At 40.7% G+C, this 20300-nt stretch overlaps 1 protein-coding gene across 1 annotated transcript; it reads right to left on the bottom strand.

Moving 5' to 3' along the window:
* Positions 1-1512: 1512 nt before the first annotated feature.
* LOC147568355 (uncharacterized) lies at positions 1513-7439 on the bottom strand. Its single transcript, XM_086659400.1, has 7 exons — positions 6974-7439; positions 4157-4990; positions 3846-4021; positions 3521-3665; positions 3016-3208; positions 2085-2349; positions 1513-1605 (listed from the first exon to the last, which is right to left on the bottom strand). Exons 1-7 carry the CDS (start codon positions 7437-7439, stop codon positions 1513-1515), a joined length of 2172 nt encoding a protein of 723 aa, XP_086515526.1.
* Between the last annotated feature and the right edge of the window lie 12861 nt (positions 7440-20300).

The following is a 20300-nucleotide window of genomic DNA, read 5'->3' as shown; positions in this document are numbered from 1 at the left end:
ACAGAGTTTTAAGGTACCGTCAGCTAAGGAGGTGGCCTCCAAGAAGAAAATTCCAACGAAGAAGCCGAGAGTCGAAACGTCTCCCGAGCGTGTGTTCGTTCATCCCCCTACTTCTGGTATTGGGCCCTCTTCCTCGAGAGTTAATACGCATGAGGCAGACTCTGAAGCGATGCATGTGGATTCCTCCTTGATGTCGGTGTTCGAAGACCCATCCTCCCTCCGACGTGTTTCTAGCTCCTTAGCTTCTGAGAGTGATAAAGCTTATCTTAAGAAGATAGGTGTTCAGAAGGCGTTGGAGCAGACTGCGCTTAGTGGTTACCAGGTTTGTAGTTCAGAAAGTGTTAGAGCAGACGTCTGTTACATCATTGGCTTCCCGACTTGTATGTGTTAACGTCCATATTCTTTGTTGTAGGCGATGATGAGTGCGAACTACGCCCAGGAACATATTAGTTCTTTGAACGCGCAGATCGAAGCGGAGAGTAGTCGCCACGCAGAGTCGGAGAGATCCATGCAAGGGCGCTATGAGGAGTTAGAGGCCAAGTACTCCAAGCTGAAGATCTCGCATAAGAAGTGTGCGGGAGTGCTTAAAGAGATGACTTACAATACTGTGGCAGTAGCTCGAGGCGAGATGATGAAGCAGTACGTCGCAAACGAGCATGCAAGATGGGACCCCGAAGGAGAGATTGAGCGTTATGAGGCCCTGAAGGATATTGATTACAGCTTGGATCCTTGCTCTGACTAGAGATGTCTTTCGAGTCGTGGACTCTATTTTCTTCTTTGCTTGTTTGTTTTTGTTTCAGTACTAGTTTGATAAACTTCGTGAATGGGCGCGTTTTTGCCCCATTCTTTTTAAGTATTTCAACTCGAACTTGGTGAGACGTTGATTCTCACTTGTTATGTTATGAATGAAGTATTTTGTTTACGTTTATACTGTGCACACAAGGTGTGAACGTTCTTTGTATGGGCAAACGGGTTGCCTTTTATGAGTCATATTGACTTATGTTTTATAGATGTGGAGCATGCCGAATCTTGTGCAAGTATTTTGTGCATGTAAAAAGACAAGCAGAAGTAAGAGACTTAGATTTTAAGTGAATAATACCTCAGGAAATTCTTTATTGATACATGTAAAAATTTCGTGCGTTAGTACGAGTACAAGACAATCGGGTTGTCGTATGTAACCCTTTTATAGGAAGGGTGGCAATCGGGTTGCCGAGTACATGTAAAACAGATGAGCAATCGGGTTGCTAAGTACATGTAAAGAAAATGAGCAATCGGGTTGCCACTTTGTCGATGCTTGCGAATGTAGACAAACGGATTGTCTTGTAGTTGAGTTTGTTGTACATTCACACCTGGTTTGTGTCGTCTTTTCATGCGTTTTATTGGTTCTTCATCTGTTGCTTCTTCATATGTCTTTACGTGCAATGTTGCTTCTTCACATGTCTGTATGTGAATTTTATTGCTTCTTCGTTCATGCTTGTTTTTTCCTACATCTCTTTGTCCTGTGAAATTACATCATGAGCGTGCTCCCCCCAGCCTAAGTGTAGTACTGAACTTTGTGCTGGACTTAGGCTGTGTTAACCTTCGGCGAGAGGTGTCTTCGATTTCCTGTGGGGGAAGAAACAAGTAGTCAATGGCATAGCCATTGACCCTCCGACGCTCAAGTTAGTCAAGTACTAAAAGAGAAGTGAAAGATGGAATATTTGAGTTTAGAGTGCGAAAACTACTTCCCATTTCCTCTCGACATGTTCTTGTGAGCGTGAAAACGTGTACTGGTGTGAAGATGTTTTTACCTGCACAATTTCCGTTGAGGGGCTATAGTCGGTGGAAATCCCACCGACTCTCCGATGCCTAAGTCAGTACATGTACAAGTAGGAGAGAAAACAAAGAAGTAACAATAGAGTTTAGAAATGATACAGTTTGAGATGCACGGCATTCCAACTGTTGTTTATGTCACGTCCATCTTGTGCTTGAATTTTATACGCGCCTTGTCCTACCACTTTAGTGATCTGATACGGGCCTTCCCAAGTAGGTGCAAGTTTTCCAGCGCCGCTTTCTTTGGTGTTCTGGAACACCTTTCGAAGTACCCAATCTCCTACCCTAAATGTTCGAGCTCGTATGTTTCTGTTGTAATGACGTGCCACTTTCTGTTGGTAAGCTGCATTTCTAATGGCTGCCATATCACGAATTTCATCGAGCGTGTCGAGATTGTGATTGAGTTGTTGCCAGTTACTTTCTTCTTCTGTCCATTGGTAACGGGTAGAAGGAAGTCCTGCTTCTGCTGGTATGACGGCTTCTGAGCCATAAGCGAGTGAGAAAGGAGTTTCTCCTGTCGGAGTTCGAACAGTGGTTCTGTACGCCCATAAGACTCCTGGTAGTTCATCTGCCCAGGCGCCTTTGGCTTTCTTCAATCGTTTCTTTATTGTGTTCATGATTGTTTTGTTGGAGGATTCAGCTTGTCCATTTGCTTGGGGGTATCTCGGAGTTGAGAAGTTTAGTTTGATCCCCCATTCTTTGCAAAAATCTTGAAAGTCGAAACTAATGAATTGCGAACCGTTGTCGGTCACAATTTCTTTTGGAACGCCAAACCTGCAAATGACATTCTTCCAAATAAAACTTTTTACCTCTCTATCACGGACTTGGTGGAATGCTTCTGCTTCAATCCATTTGGTGAAGTAGTCCGTCACAGCTAACATGTACACCCGTTGTCCAGGTGCTGTAGGAAGTTTTCCTACTATGTCCATCCCCCATTTCATGAATGGCCAGGGAGATAGTATTGAGTTGAGGCGTTCTGGGGGGAGATGAGATGTGGGTGCGAAGCGCTGACAACTATCACATTTTTTTACGAAGTCAATGCAATCTGACCTCATAGTTGGCCAATAGTACCCGGCAGTGAGTACTCTAGCTGTTAGACTGCGTCCTCCGGAATGATTCCCACATTCTCCTGCATGTAATTCAGTGAGGACGTACCTGGCTTCTTGTGGGGTGATACACTTGAGATAAGGTCCTGAGTATGACCTCTTGAGTAGTTGTCCATCTAGGATGGTGTATCGGGCAGCTTTAGCACGAATCTTTCTTGCTTCTCTTTTGTCTTCTGGTAACTCGTCATTCTCCAAGTATCGAATCAAAGGATTCATCCAGCTGTCGGTTTGATCCGTAGCGGCTACCTCTGAAGTAGGATTTTTCCATACTGCTGGCCACTCAAGCAAAACTAGAGGAATATTTTGAGTTACCTTTGTTTGAATTGAAGAACCGAGGTTAGCGAGCGCATCAGCGTGTCCATTCTCTAGACGAGGTATCTGTGTTATGTTCATTTCTTTGAAGGAAGTTTGTAATTCTTTTACATGAGCAAGGTATGCAGTCATTTTGGCATCACGTGCTTGATATGTTCCCTGTAATTGGTTGACAATGAGTTGGGAGTCTGACTTAACGTCTACTCTCTGGACTCCCATTTCTTTTGCAAGTGTAAGTCCAGCTATAAGTGCCTCGTACTCAGCTTCATTGTTTGTTGCTTTGAACGCACAACGGATAGCTCGTTGTATTAGATCTCCTTCGGGAGAAGTCAGAGCTATGCCCAACCCTACACCATTCATGTTGCTTGAACCATCTACTGAGAGGTTCCACTTCTGTTCGCTTTTGTCGGTTAAACACAACAACTCTTTCTCTGCCTGCATTAGCATATTAGGTGAAAAATCAACAAGGAAATCCGCTAATACCTGTGATTTGATGGCGGTCCTTGGTTGGTACGAAATGTCATACTCACTCAGCTCCACTGCCCATTTGGTAAGGCGTCCAGAGAGTTCTGGTTTATGGAGAATGTTTTTCAGCGGGAATTCTGTAACCACTACCATCGAGTGACATTGGAAGTAAGGTCTGAGTTTACGAGCAGCGTGGACCAGTGCAAGTGCAAGCTTCTCCAACTGGCTATAACGCGTCTCTGCGTCTAGAAGTGACTTGCTCACATAGTAAACTGGAAGTTGTTTTTTATCTTCCTCTCGTACTAGCACGGCGCTTACTGCCGTTTCTGCAACAGCCAAGTAAACATAAAGTTTCTCACCTTCTTTGGGTTTTGAGAGTAGAGGTGGAGAGGTCAGGTACGCTTTGAGTTGTTGAAGTGCGTCTTCGCATGCTGGCGTCCACTCAAAGTTTTTTGACTTGCGTAGGGTGGCAAAGAAAAGGTAGCACTTTTCAGAAGATTTTGATATGAAGCGACTAAGTGCGGCGACTCTCCCTGCTAACTTCTGTACGTCTTTTATGCAAGTGGGAGATGGAATGTTCATGACTGCTTGTATCTGTTCTGGATTGGCTTCGATTCCTTTTTGTGTCACCATGTAACCTAAGAATTTTCCAGAGGAAACACCAAATGAACATTTAGCAGGGTTTAGTTTCATGTTATACCTTTTAAGGACGTCGAAGGCCTGGCGGAGATGATCCAAATGTTGTTCAGCCTCCAAAGATTTGACTAACATGTCGTCAATATATACTTCCATGGTATCACCTAGCATTTCGGCAAACATTCTGTTGACGAGTCTTTGATAAGTGGCTCCTGCATTCTTTAACCCAAAGGGCATCACCTTATAACAGAAGATACCTCGTTCCGTCACAAAAGCCGTCTTCTCTTGATCTTCAGGATGCATCAAGATTTGGTTGTATCCGGAGAAGGCGTCCATAAAACTCAAAAGTTCATGGCCAGAGGTAGCGTCGACCAGCATGTCAATATGTGGCAATGGAAAAGAATCTTTCGGACATGCTTTGTTGAGGTCGGTGAAATCGATGCAGACTCTCCACTTACCATTCTTCTTTCTTACCACTACTACATTAGCGAGCCAGTCAGGATAGTTGACTTCGCGTACTGATCCGATATCGATCAATTTCTGAACTTCTTCATTGATAACTCTATTTCTCTCTGGAGCAAACTTCCTCCTTTTTTGCCTGACAGGAGAAAAACTTGGGTCGACCTGCAATTTGTGAACTATGATTTGAGGATCAATACCTGTCATGTCAGCGTGTGACCATGCGAAGCAGTCATGGTGAAGCGTGAGGAATTCTACTAGCTTTTCTCTGAGCGTAGGATTTAGTCTTGAACCGATTTGTATTTTATGATCCGGTAGCTCTGGGTGAATCTGTACTTCATCCAACTCCTCCATAGTTGGCTTGTCTGGGTCACCATGGAGTAGTTGTTCTGTCTGTAATTGCTATAAGGGAGCTTTGGGCGTCTTCAAGGTGTTTTTGTAGCAGTTTCGAGACGTGCTCTGTTCGCCTTTGACTTCACGTACCCCCCACGGAGTAGGGAACCTTATAACTTGGTGGAAGGTTGATGGAACCGCCCTCATGTTGTGGATCCAAGGACGTCCAAGTATGATGTTGTAGGCAGAGGGACTGTCGAGTACTACGAAGGTTGTACTCATGTTGATTCCACCTGCAAAAACAGGTAAAGAGATTTCGCCGAGCGTGTACTTTTGCTCGCCGCTGAAACCGATGAGAATGGTGGGTCGGCGACATATACTCGTTTCTTCCAGTCCCATTCCTCGCAATGCATGTAAAAACAACACGTTAGTAGACGAACCATTATCGACAAGTATTCTTTTAACAAGAACATTAGAAATAGTAAGTGAGATAACGAGAGCGTCATGATGAGGGTTGACGAGCCCTGATGCTTCATTGTCTGGGAAGCTGAGAACTTGGTCTGTGAAGACAGGTGAAGATGTTTTAGATGAGTGAGCGTCTGGGTTGGCTGCTACACGTGCACTTCTTTTGGCGGCTGAATGACTGACTCCGCTTACTTCTGATCCTCCTGTGATAACCAAACATGTTTTTGTTGGAGTTGGTTCCTCTGGTTCCTTTGGATGAACATCTCTTTGGGCTATAGTATTTTTCCCTTTATCTGTCAATAGGTCAGTGAGGTGACCTCTCTTCAAGAGTTCAGCTACTTCTAGTCGAAGGGCTATGCAATCAGCGGTCATGTGTCCGTGGTCAGCGTGGAACTCACACCACTTGGTATTGTCTCTCTTATCACTAGGAGTTTTTGTCTTGGCGGGCCATCTTACTACATTGCCCATTCCTTTCATTACAGCGACTACTTCGACAGGTTCAATGTTGAGATTGTATTCCGGAAGTTTGGAGCGAACAGGCGCTTGATTCTTATCACTTGGACGTCCAGAGGGGGTGTTGAATGGTTTCCTGTTCTCTCGGGACAAGGGTCCTCTGGATGTTGGATATGGTTCTGCATGTCGACGATCGGTCCTTCTGTCGGACTGTCTAGCGCGTCGATCACTGCTTCTTCCTTCATACGAGTACGACCTGTTTCGGTGAGCTTCGTCTTCTTCCCAACGAATTTCTACCCACGCCCTTGCTAACACGTCTTCCATTGTAGTGCAGTTGAACTTTGTGAGTTCTTTGTAAAGCTCTCCATCTGGTAAAAGACCTTTTCTGAAGGCGTCTACAGCAGTTTCCTGGTTACAATAAGGGATAGATACTTTCTCCCTGTTAAATCTTCCCACGTAGTCACGTAATGGTTCTCCTCTTCTTTGGTGGACTCGGTACAAGTCACCAGAAAGTTTTTCTAACTTTTTGCTGCTGGCGAATTGTTCGACAAAGGTGTCCGTCAACTGGGCAAATGATGCAATTGAGTTATTTGGGAGGTTTGTGTACCACTGTAATGCTGGTCCGATGAGACTAGACCCAAAACTTTTGCACATGCATGCCTCACGCAGGTCTCTTGGAATAGCTGCTGTGAACATCCTCTGCTTATAAGAGGCAATGTGGTCATCTGGGTCAGACGTACCATCATATATCTTCATGTTTGGGAAAGAAAACTTCTTTGGCATCTCCACCAACGCGATAGCATCGACAAAGGGCGAGTCAGCGTAACTGTGAGGAAGACTCTTTTTGAAAGGAGTGGGCATTCCTGGAATACGTGTAATCAACGCTTCCATCTCTGCCAATTTCTTTGCCATTGCCTGTTCTAAAGGAGTACCTGTAAACGCAAACGGAAGTGAATCAGAAGACACATTAACCTGAGTTGATCCGTTTGTCATAGGATACACAGTAGGTAAAGTATATGGGAGAGAAGAGTAAAAGGGGGTAGTAGTTGGAAGAGTTTGATGCGTGTGCTGGGTGACACGTAATGGTGTGACAGGAGTAGCGGTAGGGACTGGAGTCGATCCTCCAGCTGTTACAGGAACTTCTTGACTCGAGGGGCCTGCTTCTTCTGTACTTATAGGAACTGGTCGGGCATTTCTCGAGGTATGAATTCTGGAACCTCCTGGAGTCATCATAGAAATTTCAGTAATTTTTTCTTGGAGTAACTGGTTCTCTGCTCTGACCAGTTGGTTTTCTTCCTCTAACGCCTTGACACGTTCAGCGTTCTCTCGCATTTGGGCGTTAAGTAGAGCAAGTTGAGCAGAAACGTCAAGAGGAGCAGATGTCATGTTCTCTTCCATTTGGCTGATTGTCTTCGTTGTTAGTTGCTGAGGCCCCACGGTGGGCGCCAAACTGTAGACGGTGAGAAGTCTACGGGTCGGAAGTCAGAAGGTCGGTAGCTGAAACGTCTTCTGGAATTCCAAACGTCAAGTTCTTGATTGATGGGCACCAGCAACGTGTGAAAGAAACCTGCAAAAGAAGATGAACAGACACAAACAAACCCGTGAAGGCTTGGGGGGACACCGGGATGGTGCCTGCCAAGGGCCCTCCGACGGTCAAGTCAGCAAAGTATTACAATGGATAATAAACGAAAAGCCGAGGGTATAACCGTTGATGTATTATCGGAGAGTGGCTAGGCTCGTAGAATGACCGGAGTTCGAATCTACGGGAGTGAAATGATCAGAAGTACGAGAGTAGATGTTACCAGTAGCGTCGAGCAAGAAGAAGGTTGTGATCTCCTCGAAGACGTCTGGAAGCGTCGAGCAGGAAGCGTCGAGCCGGAAGCGTCGAGCAGGAAGCGTCGAGCAGGAAGCGTCGAGCCGGAAGCGTCGAGCAGGAAGCGTCGAGCCGGAAGCGTCGAGCCGGAAGCGTCGAGCAGGAAGCGTCGAGCAGGAAGCGTCGAGCCGGAAGCGTCGAGCAGGAAGCGTCGAGCCGGAAGCGTCGAGCAGGAAGCGTCGAGCAAGATAAGCTTTAACACCCTTGAGGCGTCTAGTAGAGTCGAGGACCAGAACCAGGTGGACTTGTATGCAAACGTCTCGAGGATAATCGAAGAACAGAGGGCGAGTGGAGAAGAAGAAGTTTGTATGAGTTGCTTTGCTCTGTATTCGATGATCTGAGAAATGAAAGTGCTCCTCTTTATATAGGCTTGAGGAGTGATCCGTTGGGAGGAGTAAAGGTTGACCGTTACGGAGTAAATGCATGTCAAGATACCTGGGATATGGTGACGTGTACACTGGCTGTACATGCACAACGGTTGTGCATGTTCTCTGACAACTACTCTGCATGTGCATGGTCTCACATTTATTTGAGACGTTACCATGTTATGCATGTCAATAATGGGGGAATATTCGTTGTTGGGGTTACGTTGACCAAGTCTGATATCTTTGTCATTATGGATATATTTGACATGTAGAGTATCTCTTCATTAAATAATCTCTTACACGTGGTACGTGGAGATATAGACGTGTCGAGCGCCAGACGTGTGGAGATTCGGGCGTGTGGAGCTTTGTGCACGTGGAAACTCTTTGCACGTGATTGGGCCTTGACACGAGTTTTAGGGTCTAGTTGACGAGTGCCCATTAAGAGACTTCTGGGCTGGGCCCAAACAAGGACAAGCGAGCCGGGTTGGGCTTGACGTCTCGATGGACATTTTATCGTCGAGGGCCCAGGTGTAGTTTTTGGTCAACACATGCATGATGATCTTGGGACGTACTAATGTCAAGACATGAGATGTCTGAGATTCCGCTTATACGACATTAGTAGACACGACCATAACCCTACAAAACCACCATGAAAAAAAATGTGATCCCAAACAAACTTTGATCAATAATGAGGAGTTAGAAAGAGAAAGAACCCTGGTTCCAAAAACTTGATCCAAAACCACCACTAAAAATACTCTCAGGGACCTTATTCTCGGGTTGGTCTCGGACTCAGACCCGTTGGAGACCTTAGGCAAAGTTTCAGACTAACCAGTCTGAGACCCAAACAAAGGACTCAGACTGGGCTCCGTCCGAGGCCTTCCTAACTAGTCTGAATCTGAAGCCTTACTTTGGGTTTTTTACGGGTTCGATTTGTACCCAGATGCCAATAGATGTTTGGTGTGTTGAGTTATGGTGTCTCTTAGAGTTCTAAACGGAATCTCAGACATCTAATGTCTAACACTAGTACCCAAGGTCTCATGCATAAGCTTAATATGAACTAAGTTAGTTTACAAATTAGCTTAGGTGTCGTTTGGCAACACTAAAATAAGTTACTTTTTTGCTTATTTAAGTAGAAAAGTCAAAAAGTTAGTTTGGTACGCAAAAATTATCGACTTCATTTAAGTTAAAATTTGACTTTTTTTTTTAAGTTAAAATTTTTAGCTTTTGACTTCAAAGTAAAGTAACTTTTTTAGACATGCATGAATTTTTCTTAGACGAATTTTTTGTCTATCTCCGCTCCACTACCACAACTAAACTTCTACTGTACCGTTCTACCCTCACCACACCACAACAAGCATTACACCTCCCCCACCACCTTACCTCAACTACCACCACCACACCTTAACCACCACCTTCGTACCACCACCACCATACACCACCACACCTCGACAACAACCACCTCGTAGCTCCACCGCCACTACCAGCATCGTACCTTCACCACCACCACTGTACCTTCACCACCACCACCACGGTACCTTCACCACCACCACGGTACCTCCATCATTACCACCATACCTCCATCATTACAACCTACATATCTTATTCACCACCTTTACCACCATCACCATACCACCACCACCATAACTCCGTCACTATCACTCACATACCTTATCCACCACCACCACCACCGTATTTCCACCATCACCACCACCGTACTTCCACCACTATCGCCATCATCATGCCTACACCACCACCGTTGCCACCATCATATCTCTCTACCACCACCACCACCATCAAACCTCAACCACCACCACACCCCATAACCATACCTTCATGGCACCACCACTACTACCAATATCACCACTACTTCGTATACAAGAGTAATTGTAGAAATCATAAATAAATTCAAATTAAAATCAAGTATCTCTATGAGAAAGAAAAATAAAATTAGCAAAAGTAACTTTTTGACTTTTTTACTTATAAGTAATATTTTTGCCAAATATACTTTAAAATTTTCTTTTTTACTTTTTTTAAATTAAAAGAACTTCTACTACAAGCAAAAGTACCTCTACTTCTAGTTGCCAAACGACACCTTAATCGCTATTTCCCACGGACTTACACGGTTTAATATAAGAAGACCAAGAGCTCCAAGTGTAACTCCTCTATTTGAGACACCGAGTAATCAACTTGATCTCCCAGCGTCAAGTTTAGCTAGAACTTAAATGATGGTTAGACGAAGAACACCTTCTTCTTTAGACTGGATAGATAGTTGGGAACTATTCTCTCATTCTTTCTCTACTTGATGTTGTAAAGTCAGAAATCTCTTTGAAAATTTTCTACACCTAATTTTGTTCTAACGAGGACCTTATATAGAATCCGAAAGTTAGAGTCCAACCCTAATTAGGTTTCCTAAAAGACCAAAATAGAAACAGACTTAGGATTTCAGAAAAATCGTTCGCGCCTTTTGCTTGGCCTTTTGGACATTTTTATGGGTCCAACCCATGTTCATATGTCTTATCCCTCTAGTCCTTTCTTCCGATCAAATTGACACTCTTTGGTGTACCCTGATGTAGGATTCAGATGAAGTTAGCCGCGAATCGCCTCGTGATTCGACGATCGTAGTTGGTTTCTGGCTAAACACTATGATTCCTAAATCGTTCGGACTTGATGAACTTCTTCATCAATTGTCCTATCCGACAAATCATTCGCATTGCATCTTTGGTAGAAAGACATCTCCTTCATGGTGTCAAATGAGATTGACCTTAGTTAATATGTTCTCTCAGGTCTTTCTAAGATTTATACGCTGGATTTTGATAGTATACGTTGCCAAGTAAATGGATGATTTTTAGAAAAACCATAAAAACCATAGCATACCTAGAACTTTATTTCTTTAAGTCTTATAAGAAAATGTAGCTTTAATACAATTAATTTAGGGATGCAAGTAAATGAATGGTGTGCTTGGATAAAGATTCATAATTTGTATGGACTCTAAGATTGGCTAGGATTCTAGAAACATACAAGTTTCAAACTTAAAATCAACCAAGCGGAGGTATCAAGTAGTAACCCGGCAAAGCCGGGGCCGATCCAAGGATAGGAAGGTAGTTTGGATATCGAAGGGTGTTATCCACCGGTTTAGATATCACTAGCTAACTTATACTAAGACGGAAAACAACAAAGATAAAGGGGGTTTTTGATCGATGAAGCAATACAAGAGGAAACACAAGTAAAACTAAACTAAACTATCATAGTAAAAGGGCGAGAGAGATTCGAGAGAAGAGTCGGAGGAACAAGAGTCGGGGAACAACAAGTGAGAAGGTGTCGAACTCCGGGAATCCGTTGTGGTGAACTTACAACTATGTGGGTCCAATCGAATGGATTGACACAAACCTAGTCTCGATTCCTAAGGTGGGTGCTCGTAAGTACTACGTATGTCCGGAGATAATACTTAGTCAAACAAACTTCCTAAACAAATAAAACCGAATCATCAAAAATGTCGTCTAGTCGCCTAACTATGTGAAGTGCATGACAAGACACATGAAATTTTGACCTAGACTACGATCGATACAATCACTTTGCCTAATCAATTAACTATGCGAAGTGCTTGACAAGACACATGAAAAACGATTAAAACAAGTAACTAAAATAAGAGAACATCAATTTATTATCAAAACATTATGAGAACAAATTCATCACATTTCATCCCATAATCGACACACTAAAGTTAACTAAACATGGTTAATGAGTAATAAATGACAAGAAGATGAAGTGAGAATCTCCCTTTTCCGATGTGGCTCGAGGCTAAGATCGTCGAAAAAAATGAGTATCTAGGTGCAACCGATCTCCCCTAAGAAAAATCAGGGTTCCCCAATCAACATCATCATCTTCTTCATTTAGAACTCAACCTCGATTAAAGCTTAACCCTAGCTTTCTCTCTCTAGAAATTTTAACCCAAAATGAGATCAAACAACATGAGAAGCAAGATACTAGGATGGGGAGTAAAAATCCTAAATTTTCCGGCCAAGAAAGTGGCCAGGAATACCCTAGATGACTCTGGCCAAATCCGCTTTTTCCGGCAAAAAAGTGATGTTCTGAGTTGGTTGCGGCCATCCCGAGCACGAAGCTTCAAATCTGGCTATATTTAGCTGCTCCAACCGAGCTATCCTGCGCATCCCCTTGCTAGATCGAGCCATCAAGTGCTTCTTCACGGGTCGAGCACCAATGTCCTTCAAAACCCGAGCAACTGCTGTGCTACCCGAGCAGTTGTGCCGTTACCCGAGCAGCTGTTGTGTTACCCGAGCAGCTGCTCGTGATACTGGAGCAGCTTTGATGCACCGACCAAGCTTGGCCGGCCTTCAGTGTTGGCCGACTGAGCTTGATCGTGACCTCCTTTTCCTTTTCACTTTTTCTCCCTCTCAAGCTTCTCAAGCACCTAAGAACACTTCAAACCCTAGCTTTTTCTCTCTTTGATCCTTCATTTCACAAATCAGACTTGGAAAACTTGTTATATCTTCTAACCCTGGACTTGACAAGTCTCAAAGTTTGACTTGGTCTTCTTAAAGAGGGGTGCTCTTAAATTCTTCTTTAAGTTTATGGGTTATGGACTTGGGCTTGGTCTTCACTTAAAACCCAAGAGGGTGCCTTCATCTTCTTCTTTACTAATCTAATTTCAAGACACGACCTCGGCTTCTTTCATAACTTCCTCGTCCGAACTCTGAATCGACTTCCGTTTTCACCGTCGGACTCGCCAATGACTCCACTTGTCGTTTGATCCCTCTGATAGCTTTTTCTACCGTTTCGGCCACATGAGATGAAAGTGACAATTTTCTCTTTTCATTTCGACTTATGTGTCTAGCTCCATGTAAGTTACCTAACAAGAAAATACACATAAAATATAATTAACACCTGAAACGGACTAATTAGTCTAAGTTGGGCTCTCCAAATGTGACATTTTCACGTCACATCACCTGTCCTGACTCATATGTAACAAGCCTTTAAACCCATATGTTATCCCTAGAGGACGAGTGTTGTCTTGTGAGGGTTTCCATAGATGACGCCTACAAACATCGAGTCTCACGAGACACAAAGGTCCAACAACCACATTATAGGTACGCATGGTTCATATAGTACAGGCTTTAAGCATGTCAATATATAATTAATTAAAGTAGATAAGTTCGTATGAAAGCTAAAGACCTCTTCACTTATGATCTTACCCCTAAAATGCAAGTGTCATACCATAATGAGCAACATCTATGTTTCGAAGGCAAACAACCTTGATTCCTAGTTTAGTACCTGATATATGATAGACTTCGTGCTCTTTCAATGTGGTTCATCTCCCGACCATGTTGTAGGACGCAGATATAGCAGTTTAACCTCTTAAAGGTCTTTCTACCTATTACAATCCGATGCCGGAACGGAGTTTTGAAGCAATAGCTTAAGATGTTTTTATCAAGCTTGATGTTTAATAAACTTTTATTGTTTAGAAGGATTTCGTGTTTAATTAGCATAAAATGAATTTTATTAAGGTTTTATTAGACTTGATATTTTATAAACATTTATTAAGGTGTTTTATAGACTTTTATTAACGTGTTTTATCAGACTTGATATTTTATAAACTTTTATTAAGGTGTTTTTATCTAGTTTGATGCTTTATAAACTTTTATTGTTTAGAATGATTTCATTTTTAATTAGCATAGAATGAATTTTATTAAGGTTTTATTAGACTTGATATTTTATAAACTTTCGTTGAGGTGTTTTCTAAACTTGATACTCTATAAATTTTATTATGGTGTTTTATCGGACTTTATACTTATAAATTTTTATTAAGGTATTTTTATCAAGCTTCATACTTATAAATTTTTATTGTTTAGAACAATGTCATGTTTAAGGAGATTATTATTAAATTTCTTTTAATTATTATATATGCATCACTTAATATGTTCTAACATTAATTACATCCTTGTTGCACTCAATAAAAGCTATATCAGTGCAAATAAGTAATTTCTCTTCCTCTGAATTTTTTTTAAAAGCTCACGCCCCTATAAACGAATCGTTTTGTAGCTGCTTGACGATATTAGCACGTAAGGATGGATAGGGTTCCAGCTCATAGAGGCAATGACTTTAGAATGTTCATGTAAGGTCATCAATAGCATACATGTCTTCCTATGTGATGAGACATGAAAATGTCTCATCTGAACCTCTTAACTCGGGCTAGTTAGTCTAGTTCGAGCAGTTACTCTGATAAATTACTTGTTTCTCTTATCTAGATGTGTTCTAAGGTGTTGAGCAGTGGCGAGGCCAGAACTTTTTTTTGTTGGGGGCACAGTTTAAGGGTAGTTAATACAAAAATCAAACAAATTTCAACATCTTTAAATATATTATATTCTAATCCATGAGCATATTCACTAAACGATGCAGGACTAAACTTTCGTGCTTTTTTCCAACATTTGTCGTAGGATACGTACGATTTCGAATTTGATAAGGCCTTTCAAGTAGATACGCTCTTCAAACTTGATATCTAATATTAGGATAAATATATAGAATTTGAATTCGGCATCCAAAATCAAGGTTTGTAAAGTCAATTGTGTTATTTGCATTTCATGAACAATTTATTTGTTTTGTTGATGGTGATGGCACACCAATAGCATCATAATTCTCATCTATATTGTGTTTTCTTGCAATTCTAATCGAACTAGGCTTGTTACATTGTGGCTACGATTCACAAGTACTTTTTGCTCAAAATGTCTCATAATGATTTTTGAAAAATTAAGAAATAGAGCAAAATTAAATTTCTATTCTCGACTCGTAATATTAAAAGCATTTTTAATATATCACTTACCTTCATTGCATCGTCAAATGTCTTTTAAATCTATGAAAAACCTTAAATGCATTCAAGAAAAAATGGGTAACATCAATAACTAATGTTTTGTATAACTGGGCTTACTATAAATCCTAATGTATAAAAGACTAAGTGAATTGGAATGGGATGAGAACCAAAAAAATGAACTCCACTATCCTATATAAGTTGTCCCAATCCAAAGAAATAAAGCTACCAAACATAAAACTAAGAAAAAACCCTAAGACTTAACATAGTGGTGGACTGGTGGCTAAGAGGTTTTGTATGGATTTGAATGATGAGGGTAAAATAGTGAAGTATTGGTTGGGTAGCCAAATGAATGTGCGATTGAAAAGAGCCGGAATTTTTTTGTCAACTATTGGGCTGGGATATGAATCTGCATTAGTGACCAAAACTATTTATATAGGCACTCAAATTTAATAATGCACTAAAATTTAATAATGCATATAGGAAAGGAAGCTCACATTTGGGCCGTGGGGGCACGTGACCCCACGGGCCCCTATGTGGGCTCGCCCCTGGTGTTGAGCGCGAAAAACAGATAAAATCGGGAGAAAGACACACTTGAGAGCATTTTGGTCATTTAAAATGAGGGTGTTCTAGAAATTTTAGTACTCGGTTCAAAAGTATAGTCCAAGACAAGCCCGTGGTGAAAACAAAGGTCAAATTGGAGTGCAGACGAAAAAATATACCAAGTCAAAGTTTGGGTCAAGAATCGGGTCTTTCTCTAACACGTGGCGCAAATTTGAATATTTCGGTAAGACTTATGGCGCAAATTTAATAATAATCTCCTTAAACATGAAATCATTCTAAACAATAAAAGTTTATAAGTATCAAGCTTGATAAAAATACCTTAATAAAAGTTTATAAGTATCAAGTCTGATAAAACACCTTAATAAAATTTATAGAGTATCAAGTCTATAAAACACCTCAACAAAAGTTTATAAAATATCAAATCTAATAAAACCTTAATAAAATTCATTTTATGCTAATTAAAAATGAAATCATTCTAAAGAATAAAAGTTTATAAAACATCAAGCTTGAAAAAAACACCTTAATAAAAGTTTATAAATATCAAGTTTGATAAAATATCTTTATAAAATTTATAGAGTATCAAGTCCATAAAATACCTTAATAAAAGTTTAAGAATTATCAAGTCTAAAAAATCCTTAATAAAATTCATTATATGCTAATTAAACACGAAATCCTCCTAAACAATAAAAGTTTATAAAGCATCAAGCTTGATAAAAACATCTTAATAAAAGTTTATAGGTATCAAGTCTGATAAAACACTTGAATAAAAATTATAGAGTATCAAGTCTATAAAACACCTTAATAAAAGTTTATGAACACTACAAAAAAGAGATTTTTAGCGACAGTATTTTGCGACGGTTTCCTAGAACCCGTTAGTAAAGATTGCTAATACTAAGGGTTAGTTCAAAAATCGTCGTAACAAACCTACTTCTCCCTATTTTGAGAAAACGAATGAGAGAATAGAGAGATGGAAAGAGGTGATTTGAAACTCCTGATGTCGAGGTTAGGGGTCTTCCACCTCATCCTGGTTTAATCATCAATAGATCATTTGAGGTTAGTTATTTTCCTCTCTAGATCTTAGTTCCTCTTTGTATCTTCTGTATCAAATTATTTGTTCACCCATGGTGGTCAAGTACGTAACCCTAATTTTTTCTTGTTCATTCTATTTTGATTCTTCTGTGTTAATAGCCAGCCTATTATTTTTTCCGTATATTTCGAGTTTCAATTTCAGATATTTGATTAATTGTTCTTGTTGTGAAATCCCTTCCTTTTAAGTCATTGGATGTAATGAAATGGCAATACAAGTAGAAAATCTGTTTCTTTAGATTAGGGTGTGTATTTTATCAACTCATGGTAAGCTAATGTACGGGTCAAATGACATTTATGAGTTTAACAGATCATCGTTACTAAGTCTTTCTTTGACCATTTTAGTCTTCACGACATTAGGCTTTGCTTCATGAGCTTTAGCTTCATGTATTTTCTTTAATTTCCTCTTCTCAGACCTAATTTTAGTCGATGGTGTAGAAGAATCTTTAGGCTCCGTTTACATCCTGAAAGTAGTCACTAAAAAAACAAATTTTGATATCAAAAGGCCACCTAGCTAATATCCAACTTCAAGAAAAGCTTTACAATTATCAATTCTTACTTTTCATTAGGTTGCTTCTCCTTTTGATTATATATAACGGGTTCCTCGTCCATGTAATCAATATTTGCTACCTCTGCAGATCGTAATTCATTCACATTCTTTGCGTTACCACTCTATTCCAATACATCGCTTCTCCATATGCGAAGATTCTTAGCAGATGCACCGGAAAGGTTGCACACCCAAGCGGAGGTATCAAGTAGTAACCGGTAAAACCGGAGTCGATTCTAGGATAGGAAGGTGATTCGGATAACGAAGGAGTCTCGTTCGCCGGTCTAGGTATTACTAGTTAACTTAGACTAAAAAGGAAATGAACAAAGATGAATGGGGGTTTTTAATGATTGATTTAAGAGGAAATAAAGAAAACAAATAAAACTACTAAACACTCAAAGTAAATGAGCAAGAGATATTCGAGAGAAGAGTAGGAGGAACAAGAGTCGGGAGGCAACAAATAAATGAGAGAGGTGTCGAACCCGGGAATCCATAATGGTAAACCTACGACTATATGTAGTCCGATCTAATGTTTCAAAGTATAATCGATGTTCGACTCCTAAAGTAGATGTCTCTAAGTACTACGTATATCCGGAGATCATACTTAGTCAAACAAACGTCTAAATCGGTTAATCCCGAGTCATCGAAAGTGTTGTCTAGTCGCCTAACTATGTGAAGTGCTGACAAGACACATGAAATTATGACTTAGACTACGATCGATATCGAATACTTCGTTTCGTCTATTAACTATGCGAAGTGGTTGACAAGACACATGAAAATACGATCAAAACGATAATCGAAATAAATGAACATCAAATTATAATCAAAACATCAAATCATATTAAACATAATCACGAATTCATCACATTTCATCTCATATAATCGACACACTAAAGTTAGCTAAACATGGTGATTGAATAAGAAATCGAAAGAAAATGATGAGAGAATCCCCCTTTTTTCGATGTGGTTCGAGGCTAAGATCGTCGGAAAATATAAGTCTTTAAGGTGCAGCCGGTCTCCCCTTAGCAAATTTCTGGGTTCCCCATAGCGACCACCATCATCTTCTCCATTTAGAACTCAACCTCCATTAAAGCTAAACCCTAGCTTCCTCTCTCTATAATTTCTAGCCCAAAATCAAATCAAACCATATAGGAAGCAAGTCCATGACATGGGGAGTAAAAGCCCTAAGGTTTCCGACCAAGAAAGTGGCCGGAAACCCAAGAAATTCCGACCAAAGATATAGAAATTCCGGCCAAGATCCGACCAAATAAAGTGTTGTCCGAGCCGTCCCATGCTAGGCTGCTACTCTCCCGTGCTTCTCGTGCTCTACCGGAGCCATTGAGGAAGCGTGAAGGCATCCCGAGCTTGTGTGCAGCTTTCACGAGCAACCCTTGATGCTCCGAGCTGCCCACTGTCCCGTGAAGAAGCTGCTGTTCGGAGCAGCTTTGGTCGCGTCCGGTTGCTGCTAGCAGCTGCTTCTTCACGCGTCGAGCTCCATGCTCCTTCAAAGACCCGAGCTACTATTGTTCCGACCAAGCTTAGGCCGGCCTTAGTGCTGGCCGGCCTCCTTCACCTTCCTCTCTTGTTCTCTCTTCAAACCCAACTCAAAGCTTTCCAATCTCAAGAACCCTAGTCTCCTCTTTCTCTCTCTGACTTCTTGCTCGGTTGATGAAGATGATGAATAGTTCCTTCTCTTTTGAGTACCCAAACCCTAGGTCCATCTTGACTTTGACTCAGATTCGACTATTTTGACTTGGACCATAAAGAAGGGTGCCCATATATTTTCTACTATTTTCTTCTTCTTTGGTTTTTTGTGGGCTTTGGGCTTGGTTGAGAAATCAAGGGGTGCCTCCATCTTGTCTCTACATTTAGAACCAAGGGGAGTGCCTTCAAGAAAAGACTTTGGCTTCTTTCTTTCATAACTTCACCGTCTGAACTCCGATTCGACTTCCGTTTTCACCGTCGGACTCGTCATTGACTCCACTTGTAATTTGATTTGTTTGAAGTCATTTTCTCTCGTTTTGGGCACATGAAATGATAGTGATAATTCGCTCCTTTTATTCTGAATTTCATGTTAAACTCCAAATATGATACCTAATAAGAAAAACACATAAAATATTATTGATAACACTCGAAAAGGACTAATTAGTCCAAGTTAGGCGCTCCAAATGTGATATTTCATGTCACATCAATTACCACTCTTAGTAGTTCTTCAACACATTTCTTCTAAATCTGTTAAAAATAAAGAGAGTAATAAGTGAGATTATACTACATAAAAAAATTTAATGAATTATTCAAAAAGAAAATAATGGAAAAACTATGAAAAGTTATGCTATGTTAACTTTATAGGAAGTTGTTCAAATATTGTTAGAAACCTCAAGTAAATCGTCTTCACATTAAATTATTCAAAATACTATATCTGTAAAAGAAAAAATAACAATAACTATTAATAAATAAAAAATTATAATTTGAGTTTGCCATTACATAGAAAGAAAATTAGCAATGAAAATAGAACCCTAAGTTAGAGTTCAACCCTAATTAGGTTTCCTAAAAGTCCTTTTTGAATAAGATTAAGGAAAATAGACGAAAATAAAAAGTAGTTTCTATTTTCTTAATTTCCTTGTTTATGGTCGGCCACATCATGGCCATCTTGGGCAGATCTGGTCGGCCTCTATAGGTAGGTCGGCCGAGCATGGGCGGCTATAATGGGTCCTAAAACCTCTTTTAAGCCACGCCCCAAAATTCTCTTCATTGAGTTCATTCGGGCCTTTTGTACTATCTTTGCCTAAACTTCTTTTAGGCCTATGGGACATATTTATGGGTCTTACCAACCATCATATGTCTCATCCCACTAGTCATGTCATCCGATCAGATAGACATTTTTTTTGTAACCCGATGTATGATCCGGTCGAAGTTAGCCGCGAATTACTTAGTAGTTCGACGATCGTAGTTGGTTTCTGGCTAAACACTACGACCCCTAAATCGTCCGGACTTGATGATCCTC

The sequence above is a fragment of the Eschscholzia californica genome, unplaced genomic scaffold, assembly GCF_041429995.1.
Source record: "Eschscholzia californica isolate CP2 unplaced genomic scaffold, dmEscCali1.0.p SCAF_1, whole genome shotgun sequence".
Classification (NCBI taxonomy): Eukaryota; Viridiplantae; Streptophyta; class Magnoliopsida; order Ranunculales; family Papaveraceae; genus Eschscholzia; species Eschscholzia californica.
Note: the sequence above shows the minus strand (reverse complement) of the source record. Positions and strands in the feature narration are given on the sequence as shown.